This window comes from Neovison vison, chromosome 9 (assembly GCF_020171115.1).
Source record: "Neovison vison isolate M4711 chromosome 9, ASM_NN_V1, whole genome shotgun sequence".
Lineage (NCBI taxonomy): Eukaryota > Metazoa > Chordata > Mammalia > Carnivora > Mustelidae > Neogale > Neogale vison.
The window spans coordinates 90,750,681-90,777,832 of record NC_058099.1 but is presented as its reverse complement, the minus strand read 5'-3'; the positions used below and the strand labels follow the sequence as shown (position 1 = coordinate 90,777,832).

General features: G+C 39.3%; 1 protein-coding gene across 3 annotated transcripts in view; it reads left to right on the top strand.

The window, feature by feature from the left end:
- CFAP95 (cilia and flagella associated protein 95) overlaps nt 1–27,152 on the top strand; it is a 167,695-nt gene that overhangs the window by 43,935 nt on the left and 96,608 nt on the right. For all 3 annotated transcript variants that reach the window (XM_044265929.1, XM_044265931.1, XM_044265928.1), the window contains one exon: nt 23,195–23,303. In XM_044265929.1, coding sequence (XP_044121864.1) covers nt 23,195–23,303 — 109 coding nt within the window. The remainder of the gene's footprint in view (nt 1–23,194; nt 23,304–27,152) is intronic.

The following is a 27,152-nucleotide window of genomic DNA, read 5'->3' as shown; positions in this document are numbered from 1 at the left end:
GTGAATTTGCCTACCTGGTAAAATATATTTATAATCCCAAATCGATACTCAAGGTACTTTCATGGTCATTTATGAACATGCATGCAGAGGCAAAGTTTTTTACTCACTCCCCACCCCCACATCCCCTCAACACTACTGGTTGAGATCAAAGTGACACTCTGCCTTTTTGTTTCAGCTCTCATACTATAAACAAGTAGGGTCTTTTTTCATGGTCTGTTTAGCATTTTTCTGCTTTTCATTGGTGATTTCATTATTGATAGAGCCTTCATACTGCTGGAGTGCTATCTAGTGTTGTATGCAAGGAGGCTCTGATGTGCCTGGTGGAGAAAATATATATCACATAAGCATTCAGTCACGAGTTACAGTCCTGTTGGCTGTGAGTTCAATGTGAATGAATCACCAGAAGATATTAAATAAGGTATTTTAAAACAGAAACATACATAAAAGCAGGTTATATATTGATTGGTTGATGAAAATGTGAGCAGAGGCTCATAGGAACCTACTTCTTTCTTTCCCCTAGGAGCAGTGATTCAGTATCTGCTAATTATTTGTGACAACTTTATAGAATATAACAACTTAAATAATGAGAACTGATCATAAAATGTGAGAAATACTTGATTTCTTTGAGCTGGCTGTGCAGTTAGCATCCTTGCTTCCCTTCCATATCGAAGCAGTCTCCAAAATTTGTCTTAAAAAAAAAAAGACAAAGTTCAAATTATATAAACTTCCAAATGAATAATTTGATCAGCTGTTTTGTTTTTAATGCATTCTGGTTGTAATTATTTGTTTTTTAATGACTTATTATATATTAAAACTCTTATTAAATTTTAATCTTTTATGAGTGATTTTTATTTAATCAATGAATATTTACTATCTATGATATACCTTCCAGGTGACCTCTCAACTGAGTATTTGATCAATTAAATGACTTTACCTCTAGGTTTGCAAAGTAGAATCTGTAACTGGGAAAAATTCCGATTTACTCTGCTTATATAGTTTAAACATTTGCATGATTTCTGTGTTTCTCTTTAGGTTGCATGAAATACAACAGTCTGACTTCACTCCACATATTAAAAACAGTTGTATGTAATAGACCTGCTAAAGTGATATGCACAGAATGGTCATGTTAAACGTGTGTCTGGGGCAGTACTGGAATCAGACATCTGGGCACCATCTCTTCCTTACAGCTGGAATGATGGATAGCGGCCAGTATCCCCTGTATCACACTGATGCTTCTGAATGAGAGAGGCCTTTTCTAGAAGTTCTTTTTCTCTAGTCATTCCTGTAGCATTTGTAAAGCTACACTATTAGATGATTCCGTAAGAAATTCCGAGTTGGGGGAAAATCTTCTCTTGGAGTATTTTCCCATTCATTGGAATAATGGAATACTAAGAATAAGAACAACTAGATTTGTCCTTAATAAATTCCCTGATGTGAGGCTACTTCTTATATTTTTATATATGTATTTTTTTTAAAGATTTTATTTATTTTTTTTGACAGAGAGAGATCACAAGTAGGCAGAGAGGCAGGCAGAGAGAGGAAGGGAAGCAGGCTCCCTGCTGAGCAGAGAGCCGGATGCAGGACTCGAACCCATGACCCTGGGATCATGACCTGAGCCGAAAGTAGAGGCCTTAACACACTGAGCCACCCAGGCGCCCCATTTTTATATATGTATTTTAACTCATCTCTACATTGCCTAAATCGACATCAGGTAATAAGTGATGATAATTTAAAGCCCCCAAATTCATTCGAGTCTCCATGGAGACAGTTCGTGCTCTGGTCTCCATGGTGACACCTAGAGTTTTAAGAGCTCAGGTTAATTTTATGTATATTTCAATTACTTTTCTCCTCTGTCTAAGCCCTAATTAAAGAGCCTGGGCATTTTACTCTTCCCTTCCTTAACCACCCTCCCCCCCCAATAAGAAGACAAAAAGAGAAAGGGAAAAAAGGGAAGAAAGATGGAATGCAGTGTTAACTGTGGGGTAGGAATGTTCGTAGTTTTACAGATTTCTACATAAAATCATTTGGCTTGGGGAAAGAAATTAAAGAACTTTCTATGATGCTTTTCGGACTTACAATTTATTGTGCTGTCTGAACAGGTAGTTCAGGTATATTTAAGGTACTCCATGATCAGAGGAGAGCCTGCTTTCAAGCCCACAAGGTATCATTAGTGTACTTACAAAGAAAATAGAGATGCATTTTCTAATATGCTGTATCATTCTTCCTGTATTTAATCAGTGACTTTCTCAGGGACTAACCTGGCAGTATTTGGAGTCCTTCACATGGCTCAGGGCCAAGCTAGGGTGACCCAGACCTTCTCTAGCCCGCATTTTTCTCCTCACATCTCTAATACACACTCACAAAACAGGATGAAAAGGCAAATCCAAAAGCCCTTTAGTAACTATATGGTGCAGCCTGCCTCTTTTTTGAAATCCTTAAATGCTTCCCCTTCCACCAAGCCTCCACCTCCTACCTTTAACAGCTTAGGCCCTCAAGTGAATGCTTATTAACTCCTATTTTATGTACATTTTAAATAAGTTTGCTTATGTGGTTTCCATGCATGCAGCATAGACTTTGGAAAGAAAAGAGAAGAACCTTTAAAGAGGCTTTTTTTGGTCAAAATGAAAAGTGAGAAGAGCAAGCCTCAGGGCAAGGGTAAGAACACAGTGGGTGCTCAATTAACATTCATCAAAGAAATGAACAAATGAGCTGATAGAATGAACACACACAGAAGCCCAAAAGGCACTGGGTTGGGACCCTCTATTTTATGCTTTCGAAAGGCCCAGAGGTAAAAGTCTATAGGATGGCAAAATTCATAATAAAACCAGAATAGATTCTCATAGCCGTGATCCTGATCAAATAGGACAACACTGAAGCGTGTTTGCTTACCTCTGTATAAGTGAGCTTAGAGAAGTATGATGTACTCTTCTTCTGACTGGAATGTTGAAGAAATTAAAATTGGGAGCTAAACTTATGCTCGTCCTACTTGCAGTGCATAACTTATCAGGGACTGACAGGTACTAAGAAGATTTATATTTTAAAGAGATATTTTTGTTTCTTAACTCATGCTTAAAAAAAAATTCTAAATTACAATATCATGTGACCATTTCAGATGATGTAATAGTAGACCAATGACATGCAAATATATTCACCATCGAGTGGGTAGCAGAATTAGAAATTTGCACACAATTTAGATGCATATATAAGATATATTTTCTAAAATGGATCCTCATGACTTTTCAATTGTTAGTTACTAGGAAAAAATTCAAACTTGCCAACTAAAGGGTATCTGTCTCTTCAAGTTTAAACAGCTTGTTTTGATTTAAAATAGTCTCTTTCAGAATGGTGCCCACTATTCCTGAGTCCCTCATCCTCCACAATGTCCTTTCCCCAGCGCATCTGTGTGTGTGAGGGACTGACGTTGTATGTTATTTTGGTGATGGGGAGTGAGGCCCCCAGATTATGTGTGGGTCCTTGTCCTTGCTCACGTCACCCTTTGTCCAACTTTTGGTGCTGCTTCTGGTGAATTCGTGACTAATCCACTTTGTTGAGGACCCTATGTCTCTGCTCATGGACTTAGTTCCACTTTGGCTCTTGCTAGCACTACAGATCCCCATGTCACTGACTGAGTGCTGGTCACCCACAGCCCCTGTGATAGGGACACCTCATCCCTCAACTCAGCAGCCCTGCCTCTGCCTTCCGGCAGCTTCCATCAAATACCCTGTGGAGAGGGTGTGTGCATGCTGGGGTTTTCCTAGGAGAGCTCACTCCCATTGGCCTGGAATTACTCAAAGCCTTTTCTTTCACTTTCTAAATTGATCTGGAGAAAAAGACAAATTGTAAGGTCACCCTGTCTGAGCTATGTTTGGGAGCTTCTGAGTCTTGTTAATAGCAGCTTAAGAAATTTCGTCCTTTTCTTTCTCCACAGTGACTTTCAAGAAAAATATCTTACTTAGAACTCAAAAATTCCATTTTGTTAGAAGTTAATCAGCCACGCTTATTTTCCTTCATATTCCTGTCAAAACAACCCCAAGTCTTCCCAAGAAAAATGTGGATGCCTCTGATTTATTAAAGCAAAGGTTATCTTACAGAGTTAAGCAAAGAAAAGTAAAAAAATGAATATTTCAAAGTACAGTCTCACTGTAGGTAAAAAAAACAAAAACAAAAACCAGATGTGATGAATTCCTTTGTTAAAGGTGTATGTTGAGGGATACCTGGGTGGCTCAGTCAGTTAGGTGTCTGCCTTCGGCTCGGGTCATGATCCCAGGGTCTTGGGATCAAGTCCCCCATCAGGCTCCCTGCTCAGTGGGGAGCCTGCTTCTCTCTCTCCCTCTGCTGCTTCCCCTGCTTGTGTGCTCACTCTCTCTCTCTCTGACAAATAAATAAATAAAATCTTAAAGAAAAAAAGTGTATGTCAAAATGGATTGGAAATAGATTGAAAGGACTTTCACCATAACACAAAATACTTACTGGATGTAGTAGATTTGTGGATTTTATCTTACTGGATGGTAGTTAGATTTGTGGATTATTTGCCTTTCTTTTCCTCTTTGCCACCTCTACATTTTCCATAATGAACATGTATTATCTTCATAATAAGAATAAAGTAAAATTACTTTTAAAAATTTGATATCATTTTCTACAGCTTTTCCCCTGAAGCAAACATTCTCTAAATGATCAGAATGTAGACACAGCGCTTCATCTCTTTTAGAGTCTGAGTCACTCTTCATGGTTTATTATGAGTCCTTTTAAAATATCTTTTTAATTGCTAGTTTTATGTTGGGTAAAAAGGATGATGTTATTCACATTCATTCGGATTAACCACCCTTTCATTCTTGTCTCAGTTCTATAATGGTAGATCCTACGCCGCAGTTATTTTTAATCTAGTTCTACATTCTCGTTCCTCAACATACGCACATACCCACAAATGACTTTGAATGTAGTAGTTTTGGGGGGGAAGCACCTTATTTTCTATTTTTAAAATGAAATCCAGGACACCGTACATCCTTTTGCCCTGACTGAATTTTTCTTTCAATGCTTTTCTCTTTTATGAAATTTCAACCAAATCCTCTTCCTGAAAACTGGTAGTTATAGAATTCTTGTGCCTTGACCTTTATGTGAGGTTTTGCTTAACTGGCAGCCAAAATAAAGCATCTTGCAAGTTTTGCTTGCAAGATGAACCCTTGTAAGGTAGGATGTTACAGGATAGGCATTTCTACATGTGCATGCACTTGGAGTAGGAAAGACCACTGCTGTATACAAGTGCCTTTGCCTGAACCTACTGTCTGCTTACTCTGGTGACCATCTCCCACCTGGGCCATAGGAACCACCGAAGACCACTCCTCAGGATAGGTAAAGAAAGGTGTGGGGCATGAGGGAGGATGTGAGAAGAATGTGGGGCCTAGTGACATTTTGTAAAGGTGATGTTCAGTCTATGGACACTGTGATAACCAGGCTCAGGGCTCAAGGTTTTGTTGTTGTTGTTATGTAAGCTCCACACCAAGCATGGAGGTCAGTACAGGGCTTGAACTCATGACCCTGAGATCAAGACCTGAGCTGAGATCAAGATCCAAGCTGAGATCAAGAGTCAGACACTTAACCAACTGAGCCACCCAAGTGTGGTGGGCTCAACTTTTTTAACAGCACCAAAGCTAGTATAATTAGATAAACTCCTCTGAGTTGGCCAAGGAAGCCACCTCTTGGTACGATTTTCTGTGTACTGGTCAGACTTCTTTTGATTACAAGTGACAGACACTCAGCTTACACTAGCCTAAGGAAGCAAGAGAATGAATCAAGTCACATGGAGTGGTTGATCACCAGTTAAGAAGGAAGACAGAGGTGCAGCTCCACCTTAGGAATAACTGGAATAAAAGAGGCAAATACAAACAGGTCTCGTTTAATTTCTCCTCTCTCCTCTTTTGGTGTTTGCTTCATCTTATCATTGAAAACTACAGAAAACATGGCGGCTGCAATTCTGGAATTTTTATATTTTTATCCACACACACACACACACACACACACACACACAAAAGATTGGTGTTAAGGAATTTTCAGTTCTGCATACAAAAATTTCAGGTTAGATGTGCATTCTTGGATCTATTTGGGGTCATCCAAATAGGCAGGGTTAGATAGAAATTATGTCAGTTCTCCAATAACCATAGGATGAGATGGATATACCCAGGAGAAAGGAGTGCTGAGCTCAAAATCCTATAGATATCTACTATATCCCATTCTATCCTAGAGATAGCTACTCTATCTGCTATATCCTATAGGTAGCTACTGTAGTAGAGAATGGACTCCATGTTCCAAATACCCATTTTTATAGCAAAAATTTAGAGTATACACATTAATATATTAGGGATTTCCTACATTGGCTCTTACTTCGACTTTAAGCTTTCACCACCCAGCACCCCACCTAACCAGCACCTACACAATACACTTTTAAAAAATTGATTTTAGGTATAATGGACAGAAAACAGAAATCTTGTGTAGATACTAGATAAATATATTTTTACAATGCCTTGAAAAAGTTAGTTCTGAGTAGATTTGAATATTGTACTATTGTTTTTGCTAGACACTAAGCTTTACTACTTGTTTCCCTTATTTCATTTTGAAATACAATTACATTTTAATGTTATGAGCATACAGTGTTATTTCTTTATGTTAACTAAGTTTTGATGCATCAACCATTAATTGGCAAAAGAATTATATGTTTCTTTGGTAAGATGTTAGATCCCCAATCAGATTGTTCTAAGTTCAATCAAAAGAAAGAATTGACATTATTTATTTATCGCAAAGAATTTAGCTTTCTTTTATAGAAAGTGGTAGGAAGAAGGAGTGCCTTTGTGGCTCAGTTGGTTGAGTGTTGGTTGGCTTGGGTCATGATCCCAGGGTCCTGGGATGGAGCCCTACATGGTGGGGCTCCTTGCTCACCGGGGAGCCTGCTTCTCCCTCTCCCTCTGTGTCTCCCCCTGCTTGTGCTCTTGCTCTCTCCCTATCTCTGCCAAATGAATAAATCTTTAAAAAATAAAAATAAAGTGATAGAAAGAGTATTTTGAAATTAAAATGTATGAATGACTTCTCAGAATTTTTTAAACACTTGGAAAAATACTGAAATGCTCAAGAAGGAGCCAGAAACATTAAATCAACTTTTTTTTTTAAAGATTTTATTTATTTATTGGTCAGAGACAGAGAGAGAGAGAGCGAGAGCGAGCGAGCACAGGCAGACAAAGAGGCAGGCAGAGGCAGAGGGAGAAGCAGACTCCCTGCCGAGCAAGGAACACGATGCAGGACTCGATCCCAGGACCCCGGAATCATGACCTGAGACGAAGGCAGCTGCTCAACCAACTGAGCCACCAAGGCGTCCCTAAATCAATTTTTGAAAAAAAAAAATCACTTAAAAATATTTTTATTTCTAAATAGTTCTTTTTTTAAAATAGCATTTGTTTTAAAAAATATATATGTTTATTAAACCACTGCTATGTTGCAGGTACTCTGCTGAGTCTGGGATTTGACAATGAGGTCAAGTTTACTGTGAGACAGGAGTAAGGAAGGCTGGCCAGGCAAATACTATGTGCTGTGCATACTAGGATCAGGGTAAGCAGAAGAGCATTCTGGGAACATCCAAGAGGAGCCCTTAAGCCTACTAGACCAGGTGAAGTTTGCTAGAGGAGGAGGTTCTAGCTCCTAGGGTTCACATGGAGAACTAAAGATGGCACATTAGTTAGTTGTCAACTGAAAGCATTACCACCCCTTCCACTGGAGTGTTTGGTAATAGGTGTGGGCAGTTTTGATCGCATTATTACCAGTCTCTGGTGATGTCAAGTGTGCGATTACAAGAATTGTGACTTTTGGCTCTAGGGAGGGTCACAGCATCTTAATAGCATTTAATCATCTGTCTATATGATGCCTGAGTTACATATCCATAACTCTTATGGCCAGATGGGTGGGGACAACAGCTAATATATATCTTAGGCCAACACATTCAGGTTAGCTAAATTTATATATGGTCATTCATAGCAAGGGTGTAAACAACAAATCTCCTAATAGATCATCACAGAAAAGGAATTCTTATTTATTACTGCATAATAGTCCTGAGCATTCAGAGCTCAGTGGCACCTGCTCTTGCTGTAGGGGTACATGCTGACAAGTAACCCAAATCTCCTTGAAGACAATTTCCTATAGCTTAACATATTGTGGTCTCCTTTCTAGACCTTGAAAGGAATATGATATAGTAGAGAAATCTAGTCTGGATAGATTGTATATTTTTTTGTTTTGTTTTGTTTTGTTTTTTAGAGGCGTTATTTTGTGTGTTAAACAATCTTTTTTTCAAGATTTATTTATTTATAGGAGAGGGAGAGATTGAGGGGAGGGACAGCGGGACAGGGAGAGAGAGAATCTCAGGCTGACACCCTCCTGAGCCTGGAGACAGACATGAGGCTTGATCATGAGCAGAAATTAAGAGTCAGTGGCTTAACTGACTGAGCCACTCAGGCTCCCCTGTATGTTAAACAATCTTAAAATAAATATAAATAGTTAGGAAAAGCTGCTGGTGGTTGTTTTAAACTTACGTCAAAATGAATGTAGTGAATGTAATTTGCTCCACTATAGGTCTTCTTGGCCCTATCTTTGCCCTTGTACCTCTGACACCTAAGGAGATCAAGGCATGTCAAACATCCCACTAGATGGTAAGGTACAAATAAGAGATTTCCTTCCATAATAAAATCATCTGGGCATGGTGCTGTTTGATGGAAAAGTCTCTTTTTTCCTTGACACCTTTTTCTGTTTCTTCTTTAGGAATTGTCTATTTAGGCTTTCTGTCTCTACTGAGGACAATTTTAGTAAACAGCTTTTCATAGAAGGTTATGTGTGCCATCTAGCTTTCCAAATATATTTGTATAGAGTTATGGAAAGTAGTCTTTACTGCTTTTAGATTTTTTCTTCTATTTTGATGGCTATTCCTATTCTTAACCTTTTAAGATACAACTCACATACTACACATATCATCCTACACATATAATTCAGTGGCTTTCAGTTTATTGACCAAGTTGCACATCTATCATTGGGTACCTGTGTGGTTCAGTCAGTTAATCATCTGCCTTCAGCTCAGGTCATGATCCCAGAATCCTGGCATCAACCCCCACATTGGGCTCCCTGCTAAGTGGGTAGGCTACTTTCTCCCCTGCTTGTGCTTTCTTGCTATCTCACTCTCAAATGAATAAATAAAATATATTTTAAAAGTTGTCCATCTGGGGGGACTTTGATGGGTCAGTCGTTAAGTGTCTGCCTTCGGCTCAGGTCATGATCCCAGGACATTGAGATCAAGCCCCACATCGGGCTCCCTGCTCAGCGGGAATCCTGTTTCTCCCTCTCCCATTCCCCCTGTTTGTATTCCCTCTCTTGCTGTCTCTGTCTCTGTCAAATAAATAAATAAAATCTTAAAAAAAAAAGTTATCCATCTATCTATACAACTGATTTTATTTTATTATTGTTTTTTAAAGATTTTGTTTATTTATTTGACACAGGGAGAGAGAGAGCAGAGAGAGGGGGGAACACAAGCAGGGGGAGTGAGAGAGGGAGAAGTAGGCTCCCCGCTGAGCAGGGAGCCCAATGCTGGGGTGGGGGTTGGTGGCTCAGATCCCAGGACTCTGGGATCATGATCTGAGCCAGAGGCAGACACTTAACGACTGAGCCACCCAGGTGCCCCAACACAATTGATTTTAGAACATTTTATTAAATGTAAGAAGAAATTCTGTTCCTTTTAGCTGTAACTCCTTTTTTTTATTGGTCTTTTTTGTGTGTGTTGTGTTAGTCACCATACATCATTAGTTTTTGATTTAGTGTTCCAAGAGTCATTGTTTACATATAACACCTAGTGCTCCATGCAATACGTGCCCTCCTTAATATCTACCACCAGCCTCACCCATTCCCCCCACCCCCACCTCCTCTAAAAGCCTCAGTTTGTTTCTCGGAATCCCCAGTGTCTCATGGTTCATCTCCCGCTCTGATATCCCCCCCTTCACTTTTCCTTTCCTTCTCCTAATGTCCTCCATGTTATTCCTTATGTTTCACAAGTAAGTGATACCATATGATAATTGACTCTCTCTGCTTGACTTATCTCACTCAGCATAATCTCCTCCAGTCCCATCCATGTTGATGCAAAAGTTGGGTATCCATCCTGAATCCCTTTAAGCTCTAGAAACCACTAACCTACTGTCTGTCTCTATAGATTTGCCTATTCTAGACATTTCATATGAATGGAATAAAATAATATATGGTCCTATGTGACTGGTTTCTTTTACTTAGCATAATGTTTTCAAGTTTCATCCATGTTGTAGCAAGTATCAATAGTTCATTTCTTTTTATTGCCTAATAATATTCCACAATGTGGATATTATATCCCTCTACTCTGTTTATGTCTCCCTTACCATTTTTCTTGATTTTTGAGATGTGCCTGTTTTGCTTACTTACTCATTTATTCAGTTTTCTAACTTATTTAATTCTGCACTTAACTACACTTTTATCTTGAATTATTATGTCATTCTGGATTATTTTGGCTTGCTTGTTCTTTTTTCTGTGTTTTTGAATTAGATGTTTTACCTATTTTCATTGTTTCATTTTTGTTGATATAAATCCTTAAAGCTTAGAATTTCTTTCTGGGTACTGCTATAGCTATAATCTTCCTATAAGTAGTATTTCAATTTATTGGTAGTTTTTAGAAATTCAACAGTTTAAGTTTGTATTGATTTTTGATCTTTGAAGTGTTTAAGTATGTTCAGATTGAAAAAGGATCTTAGTGGGGTAAGCCGCTGCCTTCGGCTCGGGTCGTGATCTCAGGGTCTTGGGATCGAGTCCCGCATCGGGCTCTCTGCTCAGCAGGGAGCCTGCTTCCCTCTCTCTCTCTCTGCCTGCCTCTGTGTCTACTTGTGATTTCTCTCTGTCAAATAAATAAATAAAATCTTTTTAAAAAATGTGTTATAAATATTTAGTGTTATTGAGTTGTCATTTATATCTTTCAAACATAATTAAAATATTTTTCTTAATTTTATAAAAGTTCTATGTGCATTTTAAGTTGAATTTAGATAGTCACCAAATATTGGCTTCATACTCCATGTGCATACTATGTTCACGTATTTATTCAAGGATAATGACCCAAATTCTAGTCAGTCACAGGTCAAAATTTCAAGATCTCTACGTGTTATGCTATTATCTCTCTATTAAGTGTAGGTAGCTCTATGTGATTCAGAAAACCATAAAGGAAAGGGACAAATTTTCTGCTCCCAATGAATGATGGTGAGACAAGGACAAGATAACTGTAATAAGCATTCTTGCTCAGAAAGAAGAATGGAAGAGATGGGACTGTCATTTGTCCATAGTCATTCTTAAATCAGGTTTGGCACACAGAACCCTATTCTGGTGTTAGGAATGTTCTTTGTTAGACCCCCCATTCTGCTTTCTGGAAGCAGCTTCCCTTTCCCATTGTCCTCTGTGGCCCTTGACTCTGCCCTGTGTGTGGTCTTTTCTATTATTCTTGAGCACATCTACAATGGATGTTGTTGTGACTATGTCTTCCTGTGAAACTGCTTGGCTTTCTCAGTTCATTTCCTAATTCCAGAAGTTTGAGAGGCCAAAGAATATTTTTTCAAAAGATTTATTTGTTTATTTTAGAGAGAGAGAGTGCTCGGGGGAGAGGGCAGGAGCAGAAGGAGAGGAGAGATCCTCAAGCAGGTTCCCTGCTGAATGCGGAGCTTGAAGATCCGGGGAGAAGGCTCTATACCACAACCCGTGAGATCATGACTTGAACCACACCAAGAATCGGATGCTTAACCTGCTGAGCCACCCAAGGGCCTCTCAAAGAATATTTTAAGTACCAAGCAGTTAAAGGATTTTAAATTCAGACTGCTGGCTTATTTGGAAGAACAATTTTTAAGAATTTCCTAAGCTTATTTGTTTGAATTCAGTTAATTCTAACTGGTAATAGCCCGCTCTCAATTCTTTCTAGATGAAGTTCTGCTGTATTTCTTTATTTTTTCTCTTATAATAAATACCTGGAATATCACTTTGAGACTGCTGTAGTTACAGAAATCAGAAACCCTGGGAATTTCTGTTTGACTGTCTCCTTAGGCAGATGTTTGCTTCAATGCAGCTTGATTCACTGGGAGCATCTAACAATGGGATGAACTTTGCTGCAAGGCTCAGCTTTGATAGAACTTTGTCTCAAAAAGATCTTTCTGAGTTTTTCTCTCTTACTCTTTGAGATCTAAAAGTGGCTGGCTCTTCTAACATTTCAGACCCCAAATTTCAGGACTCTCTCGTTTCCCTTTACCTTTTTGTAAACCAGCCAATTAACTGAATTTACCTCTCTCCCTTTAAAAATACATTGGGAAGGGACGCCTGGGTGGCTCAGTTGGTTAAGCAGGTGCCTTCGGCTCAGGTCATGATCCCAGCGTCCTGGGATTGAGTCCCACATCGGGCTCCTTGCTCGTCAGGGAGCCTGCTTCTTCCTCTGCCTCTGCCTCTGCCTGCCATTCTGTCTGCCTGTGCTCGCTCTCTCCCTCTCTCTCTCTGATAAATAAAAAAAAAATCTTAAAAAAAAAATACATTGGGAAAAAACAATTGTAGTTCACACAGGGGATTCATGAACTTTTCCCCAATCTCTTTCTCTGTCTCATTAGATACGTGAGTTGACTCTTTGCCTACTGTAATCATGAAATGTTTTGCCTTTCCACCCTGCAATATCAGCTTCCTGTTGTTTTTGCCTGACTTTTAGCCAATCCCATATACTTTAGATTTTTGTTATAGTAGCACCCATCCCAATTCTGATACTTATTTCTGTGTTAGAGTAGGCCAAACTTAATCTGTGATATCAACCCCCCGAATATCAGTGGCTTAACACATAAAGGTTTATTTCCGGCTCGCACAGAGTCAACTGTAAGTTTTTGGTGGAAGAGTGGGCATTCCTCCGCACAGATACTCTGGGATTCAGGCTGATTCAGGCTCTATCCTCTAGAAAGTCATTGACTGCTCTGTCAGGGGAAGAAAGAATGAGAATTATACAAGAGCTTTCACTGTGATGGAAAGGACATATATTTTTTCTACTCATATTTATTTTGTTATCCAGAACTAGTCAAATGGCCCCACCAACTGCAGGAGAGCTGGGAGTTTTAACCTCTTGTATTCCCAGGAAATAAGGAAAAATAATATTGGTGAGCACAATATTAACGTATGGAAGACTTTCTTATAAAACTCACTCCTAGGTGCATTCTAGGGCTAGATTTTTGTTCTTCTAGCCCTGAAGTCATTGCCCATGAGCAGTGTTGGCAAATACCTTGAAGGCCTCGGTAGACAGGATGTTTTGAAAATCTATTTAACACTTTGGTTATAGGATTTCATCCAAAAATTGACCTGGAAATTTCCCCACTGGATTTTCAGCTCTTAAATATTTTTAATGTGTTGGGACTTAAAAATGATATATTTTATCTAGCATTTTCCATTGTTTTCAGTGAATTTATTTGCATAACCATGGAAATATAATTTGGGGCCACTCCAAGAGTTCCCAACTCTGGCCAGTCTCGTTAGTGAGATTTTCCCTCACAGCCTCGTATTTTCAACTTGTTCCAGTTGTCTTTGACAAATTCTTTGGTTCTACTTGCCTTTCAATGGATTTTTGCTGCGTATGGGAGCCCTTGCGCACAGTGTGATCAGGAAATTATAATTTCTGACTTCGCCAAAAATCTGGTTTGCTTTTAATTTTTCCATTTCCTTTGTTACTTTTGAATGATTTCTAGGAAGATATAGGGAAAATGCACATTTGTATCGCTATATTCATAGTGGAAGAATATTTAAACTTTAGATTCTGTTTATGAAGAATGGCTTGTTCCTTGGTTTCTAATGTGAATGAAATGAATTTCTTTGAAACCAAAGAACCTTGTAATATCTAGTCAATATGTATTGCTCATGGGTTCACAGAAGTGTGCATTAAAATGGGCCTTAACAAAGACCACACCAGAAAGGAGAATTTTAGACCAATATCGCTGATGAATATGGATTCTAAGATTCTCAACAAGATCCTAGCAAATAGGATCCAACAGCACATTAAAAAGACTATCCACCGTGACCGGGTGGGATTCATCCCTGGGTTACAAGGATGGTTTAACATTCGCAAATCAATCAGTGTGATAGAACAAATCAATAAGAGAAGAGAGAAGAACCACATGGTCCTCTCAATTGATGCAGAAAAAGCATTTGACAAAATCCAGCATCGGTTCCTGATTAAAACTCTTCAAAGTATAGGGCTAGAGGGAACATTCCTGAACTTCATAAAATCTATCTATAAAAAACCCACAGCAAATATCATCCTCCATGGGAAGAAGCTCATAGCCGTGTTGAGATCAGGAACACGACAAGGATGCCCACTCTCACCACTCTTGTTCAACATAGTATTAGAAGTCCTAGCAACAGCAATCAGACAACAAAGAGAAATAAAAGGTATCCAAATTGGCAATGAAGATGTCAAGCTCTCTCTCTTCGGAGGTGACATGATTCTTTATATGGAAAACCCAAAAGACTCCACCCCAAACCACTAGAACTCATACAGCAATTCAGTAATGTGGCAGGATACAAAGTCAATGTACAGAAATCAGTTGCTTTCTTATACACTAACAATGAAAATACAGAAAGGGAAATTAGAGAATTGATTCCATTTACTATAGCACCAAGAATCATAAGATACCTGGGAATAAACCTAACCAAAGAGGTAAAGGATCTGTACTTGAGGAACTACAGAGCACTCATGAAAGAAATTGAAGAAGACACAAAAAGATAGAAGACCATTCCATGCTCTTGGATCTGAAGAATAAACATTGTTAAAATGTCTATACTGCCTAGAGCAATCTATACTTTTAATGCCATTCCAATCAAAATTCCACTGGTATTTTTCAAAGAGCTGGAGCAAATAATCCAAAAATTTTTATGGAATCAGAAGAGACCCCGAATTGCTAAGGAAATGTTGAAAAAGAAAAAAACTGGGAGCATCACATTACCTGATTTCAAGCTTTATTACAACACCATGATCACCAAGACAGCATGGTGCTGGCATAAAAACAGGCACATAGACCAGTGGAACGGAGTAGAGAGGCCAGATATGGCTCCTCAACTCTATGGTCAAATAATCTTTGACAAAGCAGGAAAAAATATACGGTGGAAAAAAGACAGTCTTTTCAATAAATGGTGCTGGGAAATTGGACAGCTATATGTAGAAGAATGAAACACGACCATTCTCTTACACCGGACACAAAGATAAACTCTATATGGATAAAAGACCTCAACGTGAGACAGGAATCCATCAGAATCCTAGAGGAGAACATAGACAGTAACCTCTTCTATATCAGCCAGAGCAACTTCTTTCAAGATATGTCTCCAAAGACAAAGGAAACCAAAGCGAAAATGAACTCTTGGGACTTCATCAAGATCAAAAGCTTCTGCACAGTAAAGGAAACAGTCAACAAAACAAAGAGGCAACCCACAGAATGGGAAAAGATATTTGCAAATGACAGTACAGACAAAAGGTTGATATCCAGGATCTATAAAGAACTTCTCAAACTCAACACACACAAAACAGATAATCATGTCAAAAAATGGGCAGAAGACATGAACAGACACTTCTCCAATGAAGACATACAAATGGCTATCAGACACATGAAAAATGTTTATCATCACTAGCCATCAGGGAGATTCAAATTAAAACCACATTGAGATACCACTTTATACCAGTTTGAATGGCCAAAATTAACAAGACAGGAAACAACGTGTGTTGGAGAGGATGTGGAGAAAGGGGAACCCTCTTACACTGTTGGTGGGAATGCAAGTTGGTGCAGCCACTTTGGAGTACAGTGTGGAGATTCCTTAAGAAATTAAAAATAGAGCTTCCCTATGACCCTGCAATTGCACTACTGGGTATTTACCCCAAAGATACAGATGTAGTGAAAGGAAGGGCCATCTGTACCCCAATGTTTATAGCAGCAATGGCCACAGTCGCCAAACTGTGGAAAGAACCAAGATGGCCTTCAACGGACGAATGGATAAGGAAGATGTGGTCTATATACACTATGGAGTATTATGCCTCCATCAGAAAGGATGAATACCCAACTTTTGTATCAACATGGATGGGGCTGGAAGAGATTATGCTGAGTGAAATAAGTCAAGCAGAGAGAGTCAATTATCATATAGTTTCACTTATTTGTGGAGTATAACAAATAACATGGAGGAAATAGGGAGATGGAGAGGAGAAGGGAGTTGAGGGAAATTGGAAGGGGAGATGAAACATGAAAGACTATGGACTCTGAAAAACAATCTGGGGGTTTTGCAGGTGTGGGGGGGGTGGGAGGTTGGGTGAGCCAGGTGGTGGGTATTATAGAGGGCATATATTGCAGGGAGCACTGGGTGTGTGCATCAACAATGAATTCTGTTACGCAGAAAATAAATAAATAAATAAATAAATAAATAAATAAATAATGGGCCTTAAGCTCATATAATACAATCTTTTGAGATTATTCTAGTAGAGTTCATTCAAATTATTTCAACAAGTAATTTTAAGACTATAGGGAAGGAGCTCATACAAGTCATCAGATGTTTGCTTTTTGTTTTGCAAGGGGGAAACTGGTCTTCATTCCATTTATAAAAGATATACTGTCAAGGTTTTCTTTGGACTACTATAATTACTAATATATAATACACTTTAAAAAATGCTGTCTGTCTTTAGTCTTACTCTTCTACCTCCTCGAGTGTCTTTAGCCAGTTGATATAAGTTGATCCTGGAGGGGAGAATCAAAGAAACCCCGAGAAGCACCCTAGGATTTTAAGATCAGTGAGATCCAGTTGGCAAAACATGGTATAATGGAATGTCTTAATTCTGATTTGGCCAGGACAATCCTGGTTTTCACCACTGCCAGGTACTTAGACCTCGTTTCCGTCTGAAAATGTTTCAGGTAGATTAACCAATTACAGTAGCACCATGTCTCATACATGTCCCTTCAGCTGTTTTCAAAGTCATGTGTTTGGCAGTTACTCAGACTGACGACATTTAAACTGTTTAGACACAGGCTCCCACTACTATATTGTTTTTTGTTTCCTCCCAATATTCTCCATAGGGCCTCCTATTTCTGAAAACTTCCTATGAAGAAAATCCTTAATAATGATGGGTCTCACTCATTCAATATATGTCACTCAATATATGGCCCTCAATACATGTCCAGTGAAGAAAATGAAAATGAAAATGAAAATTTCACGTACTGGCCTTTGTCAGATGGTTTTCTTTTGAGTTCAGTTTAGGATTCAAGTTCCATGGTTTCAGGTTATAGATGCACAAATCACATAGACCATGAGACATTGAAAACCAAAGACCCTCTTCATAAATCTGATATGTCACCATTTCTCCTGAGGACATAAGATTTTCCTTATAACTCTGCAAATACATCTAAAAGTGTTCATTTGTCAGTTTGATGAATGTGCCACTAAAATAACATTACTTTGGCATGTAAATCATTTTCCCATGAAATCTTTAAAGAGCATTGTCAAATGTTTCTCTGTAGCCTTTGATTCTATTGGCTTTATGCTTCTGAGGTGTCAGGAAATAGAGCTGACTCTCTGGGGTAATTTTCTTTTAAAGTTCTAGATAGCAGATGTTTATAAAACCTAATAAAAAAGATCTCTTTCTCTTCTCGTGTGGGTTAGATTTATATCAGAAAATATAATAACTGACAGAGTAGTTGTGAACTACATTAATAATTCTAAAATTTAAAATTAATATATTCTTCCATCTGGAGTCTTAACAAAACATTTTTAACATCTTTGAAATCCGCAAAGAAAATGTGTCTCTTGTCAAGGAACTAGAAGCTCGAAGGGCTGGGATTTTCATTGTTCTCATGTCAGATATTGCTCAGATTCACACCCCCGTTGCAATCAGTGTTATGCATATGTATGCCGAGAGCTTTCCCATTCAGCAAGTAGGTTTATAATTCCTCTGGAGACAAGTTTTTGTTGCAAAGGACTAGCATCTCTATATGCATAATCACTTCTTCTTTATATGTGCTTTTGCAGCGTGAGCTGGGATGCTTTTTATTTTTATGGACACATTTGAAAGCCTCTGCTTTCAACATTTATATTAAGGTGACAGTAACACAATGTAAGAACATTCAATCAATCAATCAGTGAAGATTTAATGAGCATTTATAATATTTTAGACTATGCTAGGCTCTGAGATCACAAAGATGAATAAAGAATAATTCCTGTATCTAAGATACTCTGAGTCTAATGAGAAGGCAAATTCATTAATGCATAATTAAAAAGAAAAAAAATGTGAAAGGTGGAGCAGAGATACAAGTTTTGTTGCAAGCCTCCACTTTGTTGCAAGCTCCCACATAGACGTGGGACCACGGAAAGTATGTGTAAACTTTAGTGTAACATGAGTGTCACTTGGTCCACTAGAGTACAACTTGGTCACTTTTCCTGCAGCAGGAATCCTATGGCTTAACCACACACCGTCCTCTGTTGGGAGCTGGACCGCTCTAGCTTGGGGCAGCCTGAGGGGAGCTGCAGGTCCTTGCCCGAGAATGCTCTGGACTCACGTTTCTTTAGTTCTGCAACTCACTTTTGGCTGTATGTATTTATTCAACAGGGGCTTGCCAATCAAATTTGATGTGGAGTCATCCAACTCTTATGATAGGAAACCCCAGCTTCAGGACCCCAGAAACAGACCCTTGTCTCTCCCGACAAGGCATTTCTTGGGACTACATTAGGCCTGAAGAGATAGGAAGAACAGGACTCAAGCGTTCAGGTGATACAGAGTTGGTGGTAGGAAGTTACATGCTGACTGCATAAGTTGGGCATTTGTCCAGAAGAGGCACTGCTCATGCTATCTTTGACCTACTAGATTGTATTGATCTTAATCCCCTCTGTAGCAGGCTAAGTGCCATTTTTGACTACAGGGTTATAGTTCCAAGCTCCTTTTCATACAGTTGGCAGCTCTGATCCTGTCCTGTCAGTCCTTTCCCCATTCCCAGTTCTATCCATATTCATACTGTCTCTTCCACAACAGAGTAGAGAATGCAAGCTTCATCTCTTATAATTGAGGATGGCTTACATAAAGATTTCTTATATAAAGAAAGAGTCACAGCACTCAGCTCTGGCCCTGATACAGCAAGGTCCTAAGCAGAAGCAAGACTGCTTGTCAAGAAAGATTCTGGCACTGATGGCAGGGAGTCCTGTGGACTCTTCTCCCAGAAAGAAGGTCAGCCAGTACCTGCATGCTTGTCATGGAAGACATAGTTCTTCCTTCAGTCAGCATCATGGAATACCTGTATTCAAGCAGCTTTGACCTTGAACTGACTGCTGACCAGCTGCTGTCAAATTCATGTCTGGACAAATTAATATCCGCAGAAGTCAGTCAGTAGACTAGACCAGTACTGGTCAACAATGACCTTATTACTAATCCAAGGTGATAAGATGAATTGTAAAAACAATGTAGCAAGTTATTTGTGTAGCTAAATTTATTCAGTTTAAAGGACTCTGAGATTGTTTTTACTTATCTCTGGTGTTAGAGGTCTTCCTATTAAAGGTGGTAGATGGTTATTTTATTTTTTTAATGCTTCTGTCAAAACAAAAGTTGGCAGTTTTATGTTGGTTCTACAAATTTGGGGGGAATATTTTGCTGCTCTATGAAACACCTTTGGGAACCACTGATCTAAGTCTGGTATATAACTGTTCCCTGGAACTTTCTTAACCTTGACATTTTTGACATTTTGAGCCAGATATTTCTTTGTTATGGGGGGGGGCGGTTTCTTTGCATGGTAAGATGTTTAGCAGCATCACTGGCCTCTACCCACTGGAGGCCAGTAACAACCCACCCACCCTGATGCAACAACCAAAAAAGTCTTCAGACATTGGCCTGTGCCTCAAGATGGGCTGGGGTGAGGAGGGCTGTACTGAAAAAGTTTGAAAGTTACTGCTCCAAAGACATTGTAAATTTTACTATTATTTTTATTATTTTCTCATAATGAATTTCTGTTGCAGTAAATGGCAGGTTATGGCTGTTGTATGTATGTATGGTGACTGTCAATAAATGCACGTAACAAGGAGAACAAGGCTATATAAAGTGTGTGTGTGTGTGTATGTATTTTTATACATGTTAAACATCTTTATCTTTTATATTATATTTTATATACTTTATAATTTTTTTAGCATGTTTATTCCTCTTTGTGAGGCTGGCAGTCTCTTAGAAGTAGGGGCAGATCTTCTTTAGCTGTGTATCTCTCAGAGCCTGTAGACTGTTGGCTTATTTGTGGGCAACTGGGCCGGCATTAGGGGAGACCATGTGTATTAGCTCCGTTTTCCACAGAAAGACTTTCATTGTAGATTCATGTTTTCAGTGCTGGACTTTTAGGACTGAGATTGCTTTAAGTGAAGGAACATACCTGCATCTTTTGTAATAATCTAGTTATAATACAACTTTAAAATATATTGTACATTCTGACTTTCATGGACACATCTTTGCCTTCATGGGCTCCTTCCTCCATTAAAAAAAGTTAAAAATGATAGTTTATAACTACATTGGCATAAAGATGGATACAATCTAAGATGTATTATATTCTCTTTTTCGCTGATTGAAAAATAGTTAAGACACTCCTATGTTTTAAAACACTCTGGACACTGGGCACTGTGCCCACTGTGGCCTGTGAAGAAGTAGGCACTAGGATCACACACTGAAATGTTAACTGTGCTTTTCCTCTTCATTCTTATGCTCCCAGGGAGATATTCTGGTTTTATTACCTCAGGGAAGAAAGACCCAGCAGGCAACAAAAACACCAAATTCTTGGGTTTGGGATTCAAAAGCTTGGGTCTTAGGATGATACCATAGATTTGAAAGAACAGGTGAAGAGCCGGGCTACCCTGTCTCATGATAGATGAGTTCGTGGAATGAAGACGGAGGGTAGCAGAGAAGTTGAAAATGTGTGTGTGTGTGTCTGGGACCCTAAATTGGAAAGGTTAAAGCTTTAGAAATTCTTGAGCAGATGAGACCTATCACTGCCTAGCCATCCATTCCCAGGGTAGTGGTTTTGGAGCTGTTGAACTGTGGGGGGGGGGGGTGTCCTCCAAACCCAGTGTCAGGGGACGACATGAAACCTTGAGGGGCTAGGCAGACAACTCAGGGATGGCATCTGTTTTCCAGGAACAGGTGGAGAGGGACACATGAAGATTCTTGTTGGCCTAGATAATGGCACGCTTGTGGCAGAGTGCCAGTCTAAGCAGGAGTCTATGTGGCAGGACCAGAAGGGTATAGCAGAGATTTGCATGCATCCATAATGGAAGACCACAGGAGAATGAGGAGGTTTCCACCGATGTCAGCAGGGAGAGATGATAACAACAAAGATGAATTCTTGGCATGTGGCACCACACAGGCCCTTGAGAGTGGGAAGAGATCCAGAATTGACCAAGATTAAGGTTTTTCCATCTTAGCAATATGAGCACTTGGCAAAGAAATTAATTACAATTAAGAAAAAAATAAAGTTGCAATTATTGTACACCAGAATTTTTTAAAGCTGGATTAGTATTCATTATACATGGATGTTTATGATACTTTACAGTATTTGAAGGATGTTCTGCTTTTGTATTTTTCATTTTGCAAAAATTTTATTGGTATTATATCTGTCCTCATTTTACACATGTGGAAATGGAAACAGAGAAAAATTAAGTGACTTGCCTAAAGTCATACAGCTAGGACATGAGCAATGACTCAAACCCCTGGCCCCATTCACTCTACCACCCCTGGTTCTTGATGTTGTTCAGTATTCCCCCTAAGGACTAAAGTGAGAGCTTCCTGGGAGGGTATGGTACCAAATGCTTTGATACGGTACCAAAATGCTTTTAGTATTTTGCAATTTAATGCTCAGATGTGAAGAAGGAGAGGGTTCGCATGTCTGGGCTCTACTGCACCACCCCGGCTCCCTTGCTGCTGTGTTCTATGCAGTGTTCTGCTCTCATCTCAGATGCAGAAAGACAAGGCTGTATTTTGAATGCAGTGCAGGGTCCCAGTCCTCATATAGTGGAATGAGGTGGGGGTTCAGGTCCTAAAGGGCCTCCTGACTTAGATTAGAGTTCCCTATCCAGATGAGTGGATACCATTCTGCTTCCATGACCCTGTGCCCACATTGTAGAATTTTCTTGTGTCTTTCACCAGAGCGTGAGCAATGAAGGCAGGGACTGCATCAGGCTTAGTCCCATTGCATCCTCTGCCTGGCATATAGTAGGTACTTAAAGTATTGACTGAATGGGTGGACAATGGGATGGCTGGCTGGATGGCTGGCTGGGTGGATGGATGGCTGGATGGCTGGGTGGATGGATGGATGGCTGGCTGGGTACATGGGTGGATGGATGGATGGATAGGTTCCTCAGTATCCCTTACACAGTCCTAGCCCTGTATCCCTCAATAGCAAGGCCCCTTCTGAGGGATGTTTGGGTTCAGTTTCCTTTATCTTACCGAAGAAAGCTTTGTAAAATTAGCTACTTCTGCTGCAGGCCACTCCATTTCCTTTCTCTTCCCCTCTTCCCAAATCCCTCCTATATTATTATTTCTATCCACACTTTTAGTCAAGATGTTTGGAATTTTTTTTCCCCTCTTCTGTCTACATGTTTTTTCCAGCTTATGTTTTATTGTCAGCTTCCTTTAAACCCTCTTTAGAAGCAGGAAGCACATGTTATAAGTCCATATGAGCAGATACTTTGCTCTTTCTCATTTTGAAAAAAAACTTCTAATTAAAATGGTAGAAAAAATTGCTAAAGTGGCAATTTGCCTTTCTAATTTATTACCATATCTTATTTTAGAATTTGCTTTTGGTAACTAATCTACATTATTAAATAAGGTTCACTTCATTGGAGTCACTTAGTAATTGTTGTGTTGGATAAATATTGTTGTTATGATATTATTAGTTTTATCACATGTACTGCATTGTTTTTAAGAAGTACCCTCAGCGTTACTTGAAAAGAGATGGAAAATACTTTATATGTCCCACATCCAGTGAATTTATAATTAAAACAATGTCACAAATATAGTACATTTTCATTGGATAATTTTTTAAAAATTTAAATGCAATATGTAATTAAAAAAAAACCTCACCACCTAACAGATTCTAATTTATTTTTTAAGGCACCATGACAGAGAAGCCTATCCAAAAGATTATGATGTAGAGGGTCCTGAGGACATAAAAAAACTGTGTAATTCAACATATTGGCGACTTGGAACTGATGAACCCCCAGTAAGTAGTTGCTTCTGATTTCTTTAGATCGGGAATCTTCCTCCTAGTGAAACATGGAAAAATAAAGGGAGGAGTTCTTTGCTGGCACCACCCCTCCATGCTGTGTTGGGTACTTGGGCAGGTGACTTAGTCATAAGGTTATTGGAGAAATTAAATGAGATAAAGCATATCAAGTGGTTAACTTAGTGCCTGGCATATCACAAGTGCTCAGGATACTGTTCGTGCTGTTATGATGCTGTTGTCACATCATATGTCTCCTTTAAACTTCACAACAACGCTGTGAAGTAGGTGGTATTATCTCTACTCTAGAGAGGGGGAGAAAGTCCTAGAGGTTAAGTGACTTACTCAAAGTCCCCGGTTAGGGAGTGGAAAAGTGAAACTTTGAATCTAGTTCCTTGATTTCAAGTCCTTTATATTTTTCGTAAGGTGGTAGAGTTGTGAGTTATTAAAACATGCTGGTATTATTCTCCTAACGTTTGTGTGATGCCATTCCCAAAGGAATGTTCACTGCATGAGTACTTCTCTTTGAATTGCCACGAGTGGGTTACTCCTTGGCTATTTAGGTGCCTACCCAATTGCCATAAGGCAGGAGCTCACCTTTCCATAGCTCCCAAATTGTGTCCTACAATGTCAAGAACTTTGGGCTAGTTGAAGACTCAGTTCAACTTTATAGGATGGTCTTGGGGCTGAAGAGCTGGTAATTTGACTAGGCAGATGCAAATGTGTTGAGAAGACTGGGTTTGTATCACACCCTGCCCCAAAACCAGGGCTATTTTGAAATAGGGCAAGCCTAGGAAGATCCATAAATCTATGCTGGACATGAGTCTTGAAGATTCTCAGGTCTCCAGGGTGATGGGAATCAATTAGCTTATCTGGGCTTAACGCTTGTTCCTTCCTGCCTTTTATAGTTACAGTGGATAGAGAATAATAAGGATAGCCGGGAAAATGGACATTTATTATAATGATGCAGCTGCCTGGAAATGGAATCAAGGATACTTACAGGAACCAAGAGAGCTCTAAAACAAGACGTCCTCCTCCCTCCCCTCTCCCCCTCTGTCTCTCTGTCTCTCTCTCTCTCCCTCTCACTCACATACACCAGTGTCTTACTTGCATCCTGATTTTGTACTGCTCAGTGTCCTTTTTCCCTACAGCTCAGACCTCAAGGGCATTCTGATGGTTTCCTCAGTTTCCACATTGGCCTCTTGCCTTTGCACCAGGCTGCCTTTTGGGTCAGTAGCCAGCTCATGGAGGGGTTCTTGAGTCTGATACTCAACTCTGTCGGTAGCCACTCAGCCCTGCTCCACCAAACCCAGCTTAGCCTTGCTTTCTTAAGCTATGGGGCTATGTGGTCAGGACAAGAGCAAGTTGGGCAAAGCACACATTGCCTGGCATGTACTTAGCATCTTTGACTCTTAGAAAAACATTTATTTTTGACTTCCAAATGAAAATGTTCTTGGTCTCTGGGTTGTGGGAGAAAGTTAGATGAAGTGAATTGTGAGATGTAGGAATCTCAAACTTTCATTCTGTACATTATACATGTTACAGCAATCAAACCTCAGGTCTAATAGAGGGTGTGGAAACAAGATAATATTTACCTTCTCTATGACTTTTGTTCATGGTCATTGAAACCTTGTCCTTATTGTTCCAGGTTTACAGATATAATAGACAGGAATGAAAATAGGTCAAAGGGTCAACTGTTTCTGACAAAATTGCTATTCTTATATCCTAATAGTAAGTTACATTTTCTAGACTTTTTGTGTATAAAGCACTTGTTCACCCATCTTGTTTCTTGCTCCTCTTTTTTTTTTAAAATAATTTTTTCATTTTTTTAATGAACATATAATGTATTATTAGCCCCAGGGGAACAGGTTTGTGAATCGCCAGGTTTACCCACTTCACAGCACTCACCATAGCACATACCCTCCCCAATGTCCATAACCCCACCACCCTCTCCCTACCCCCCTCTTCCTGGCAACCCTCAGTTTGTTTTGTGAGATTAAGAGTATCTTATTGTTTGTTCTCCTCCTGATCCCATCTTGTTTCATTTATTCTTTTCCTATCCCTCAAACCCCCTATGTTGCATCTCCACTTCCTCATATCAGGGAGATCATATGATAGTTGTCTTTCTCCAATTGACTTATTTTGCTAAGCATAATACCCTCTAGTTCCATCCACGTTGTTGTAAATGACAAGATTTCATTTCTTTTGATGACTGCATAGTATTCCATTGTGTGTGTGTGTGTGTGTGTGTGTGTGTGTATCCCATCTTCTTTATCCGTTCATCTGTTGATGGACATCTAGGTTCTTTCCAGAGTTTGGCTATGGTGGACATTGCTACTACAAACAGTCAGGTGCACGTGCCCCTTCGGATCACTACATTTGTATCTTTAGGGTAAATACCCAATAGTGCAATTGCTAGGTCCTAGGGTAGCTCTATTTTCAACTTTTTGAGGAACCTCCATGCTGTTTTCCAGAGTGGTTGCACCATCTTGCATTCCCACCAATAGTGTAGGAGGGTACCCCTTTCTCTGCATCCTTGCCAGCCATCTGTCATTTCCTGACTTGTTAATTTTAGCCATTCTGACTGGTGTGAGGTGGTATCTCATTGTGGCTTTGATTTGTATTTCCTTGATGCCAAGTGATGTGGAGCACTTTTTCATGTGTCTGTTGGCCATCTGGATGTCTTCTTTGCAAAAATGTCTGTTCATGTCCTCTGCCCATTTCCTAATTGGATTATTTGTTCTTTGGTGTTGAGTTTGATAAGTTCTTTATAGATTTTGGACACTAGCCCTTTATCTGATATGTCGTTTGCAAATATCTTCTCCCATTCTGTCAGTTGTCTTTTGGTTTTGTTAACTGTTTCCTTTGCTGTGCAAAAGCTTTCGATCTTGATGAAGTCCCAATAGTTCATTTTGCCTTTGCCTCCTTGCCTTTGGCGATGTTCCTAGGAAGAAGTTGCTGTGGCTGAGGTTGAAGAGGTTGCTGCCTGTGTTCTCCTCAGGATTTTGATGGATTCTTTCCTCACACTGAGGTCCTTCATCCATTCTGAGTCTATTTTCGAGTGTGGTGTAAGGAAATGGTGTTTCTTGCTCTTCTTAACAACATAACAAAGTTGAAAGAAAGGTACTATTTTTAAAATTTTTTTCATTAACATATATTATTTGTTTCAGGGGTACAAGTCTGTGATTCATCAGTCTTACACAATTCACAGTGCTCACCATAGCCCATGCCCTCCTCAATGTCCATCATCTAGCCTCCTCCCCGCTGCCCAGCTACCCTCAGTTTGTTTCCTGAGATTAAGAGTCTCTTATGGTTTGTCTCCCTTTCTGGTTTCATCTTGTTTCATTTTTCCCTCCCTTCCCCTATGATCCTCTGTCTTGTTTTTCAAATTCCTCATATCAGTGAGATATGATTATATCATATGATATAAATATGATAAATATCATATGATACTTATCTTTTTCTGATTGACTTATTTCACGTAGCATAATACCTCTAGTTCCATCCATGTCATTGCAAATGGGAAGATTTTGGTTTTTTATGGCTTCATAATTCCTTTGTTTATATATACACATCATCTTTATCCATTCATCTGTTGATGGACAGCTAGGTTCTTTCCATAGTTTGGCTGTGGTGGACACTGCTGCTATAAACATTGGGATGCATGTGCCCCTTTGGATCACTACATTTGTATCTTTAAGGTAAATACCCAGTAGTGCGTTTTCTGGGTCATAGGGTAGCTCTATTTTCAACTTTTTTTTTAAAGGTTTTATTTATTTATTTGACAGATCACAGAAAGGCAGAGAGAGCAGAAGGGAAGCAGGCTTCCTGCTGAGCAGAGAGCTTGAC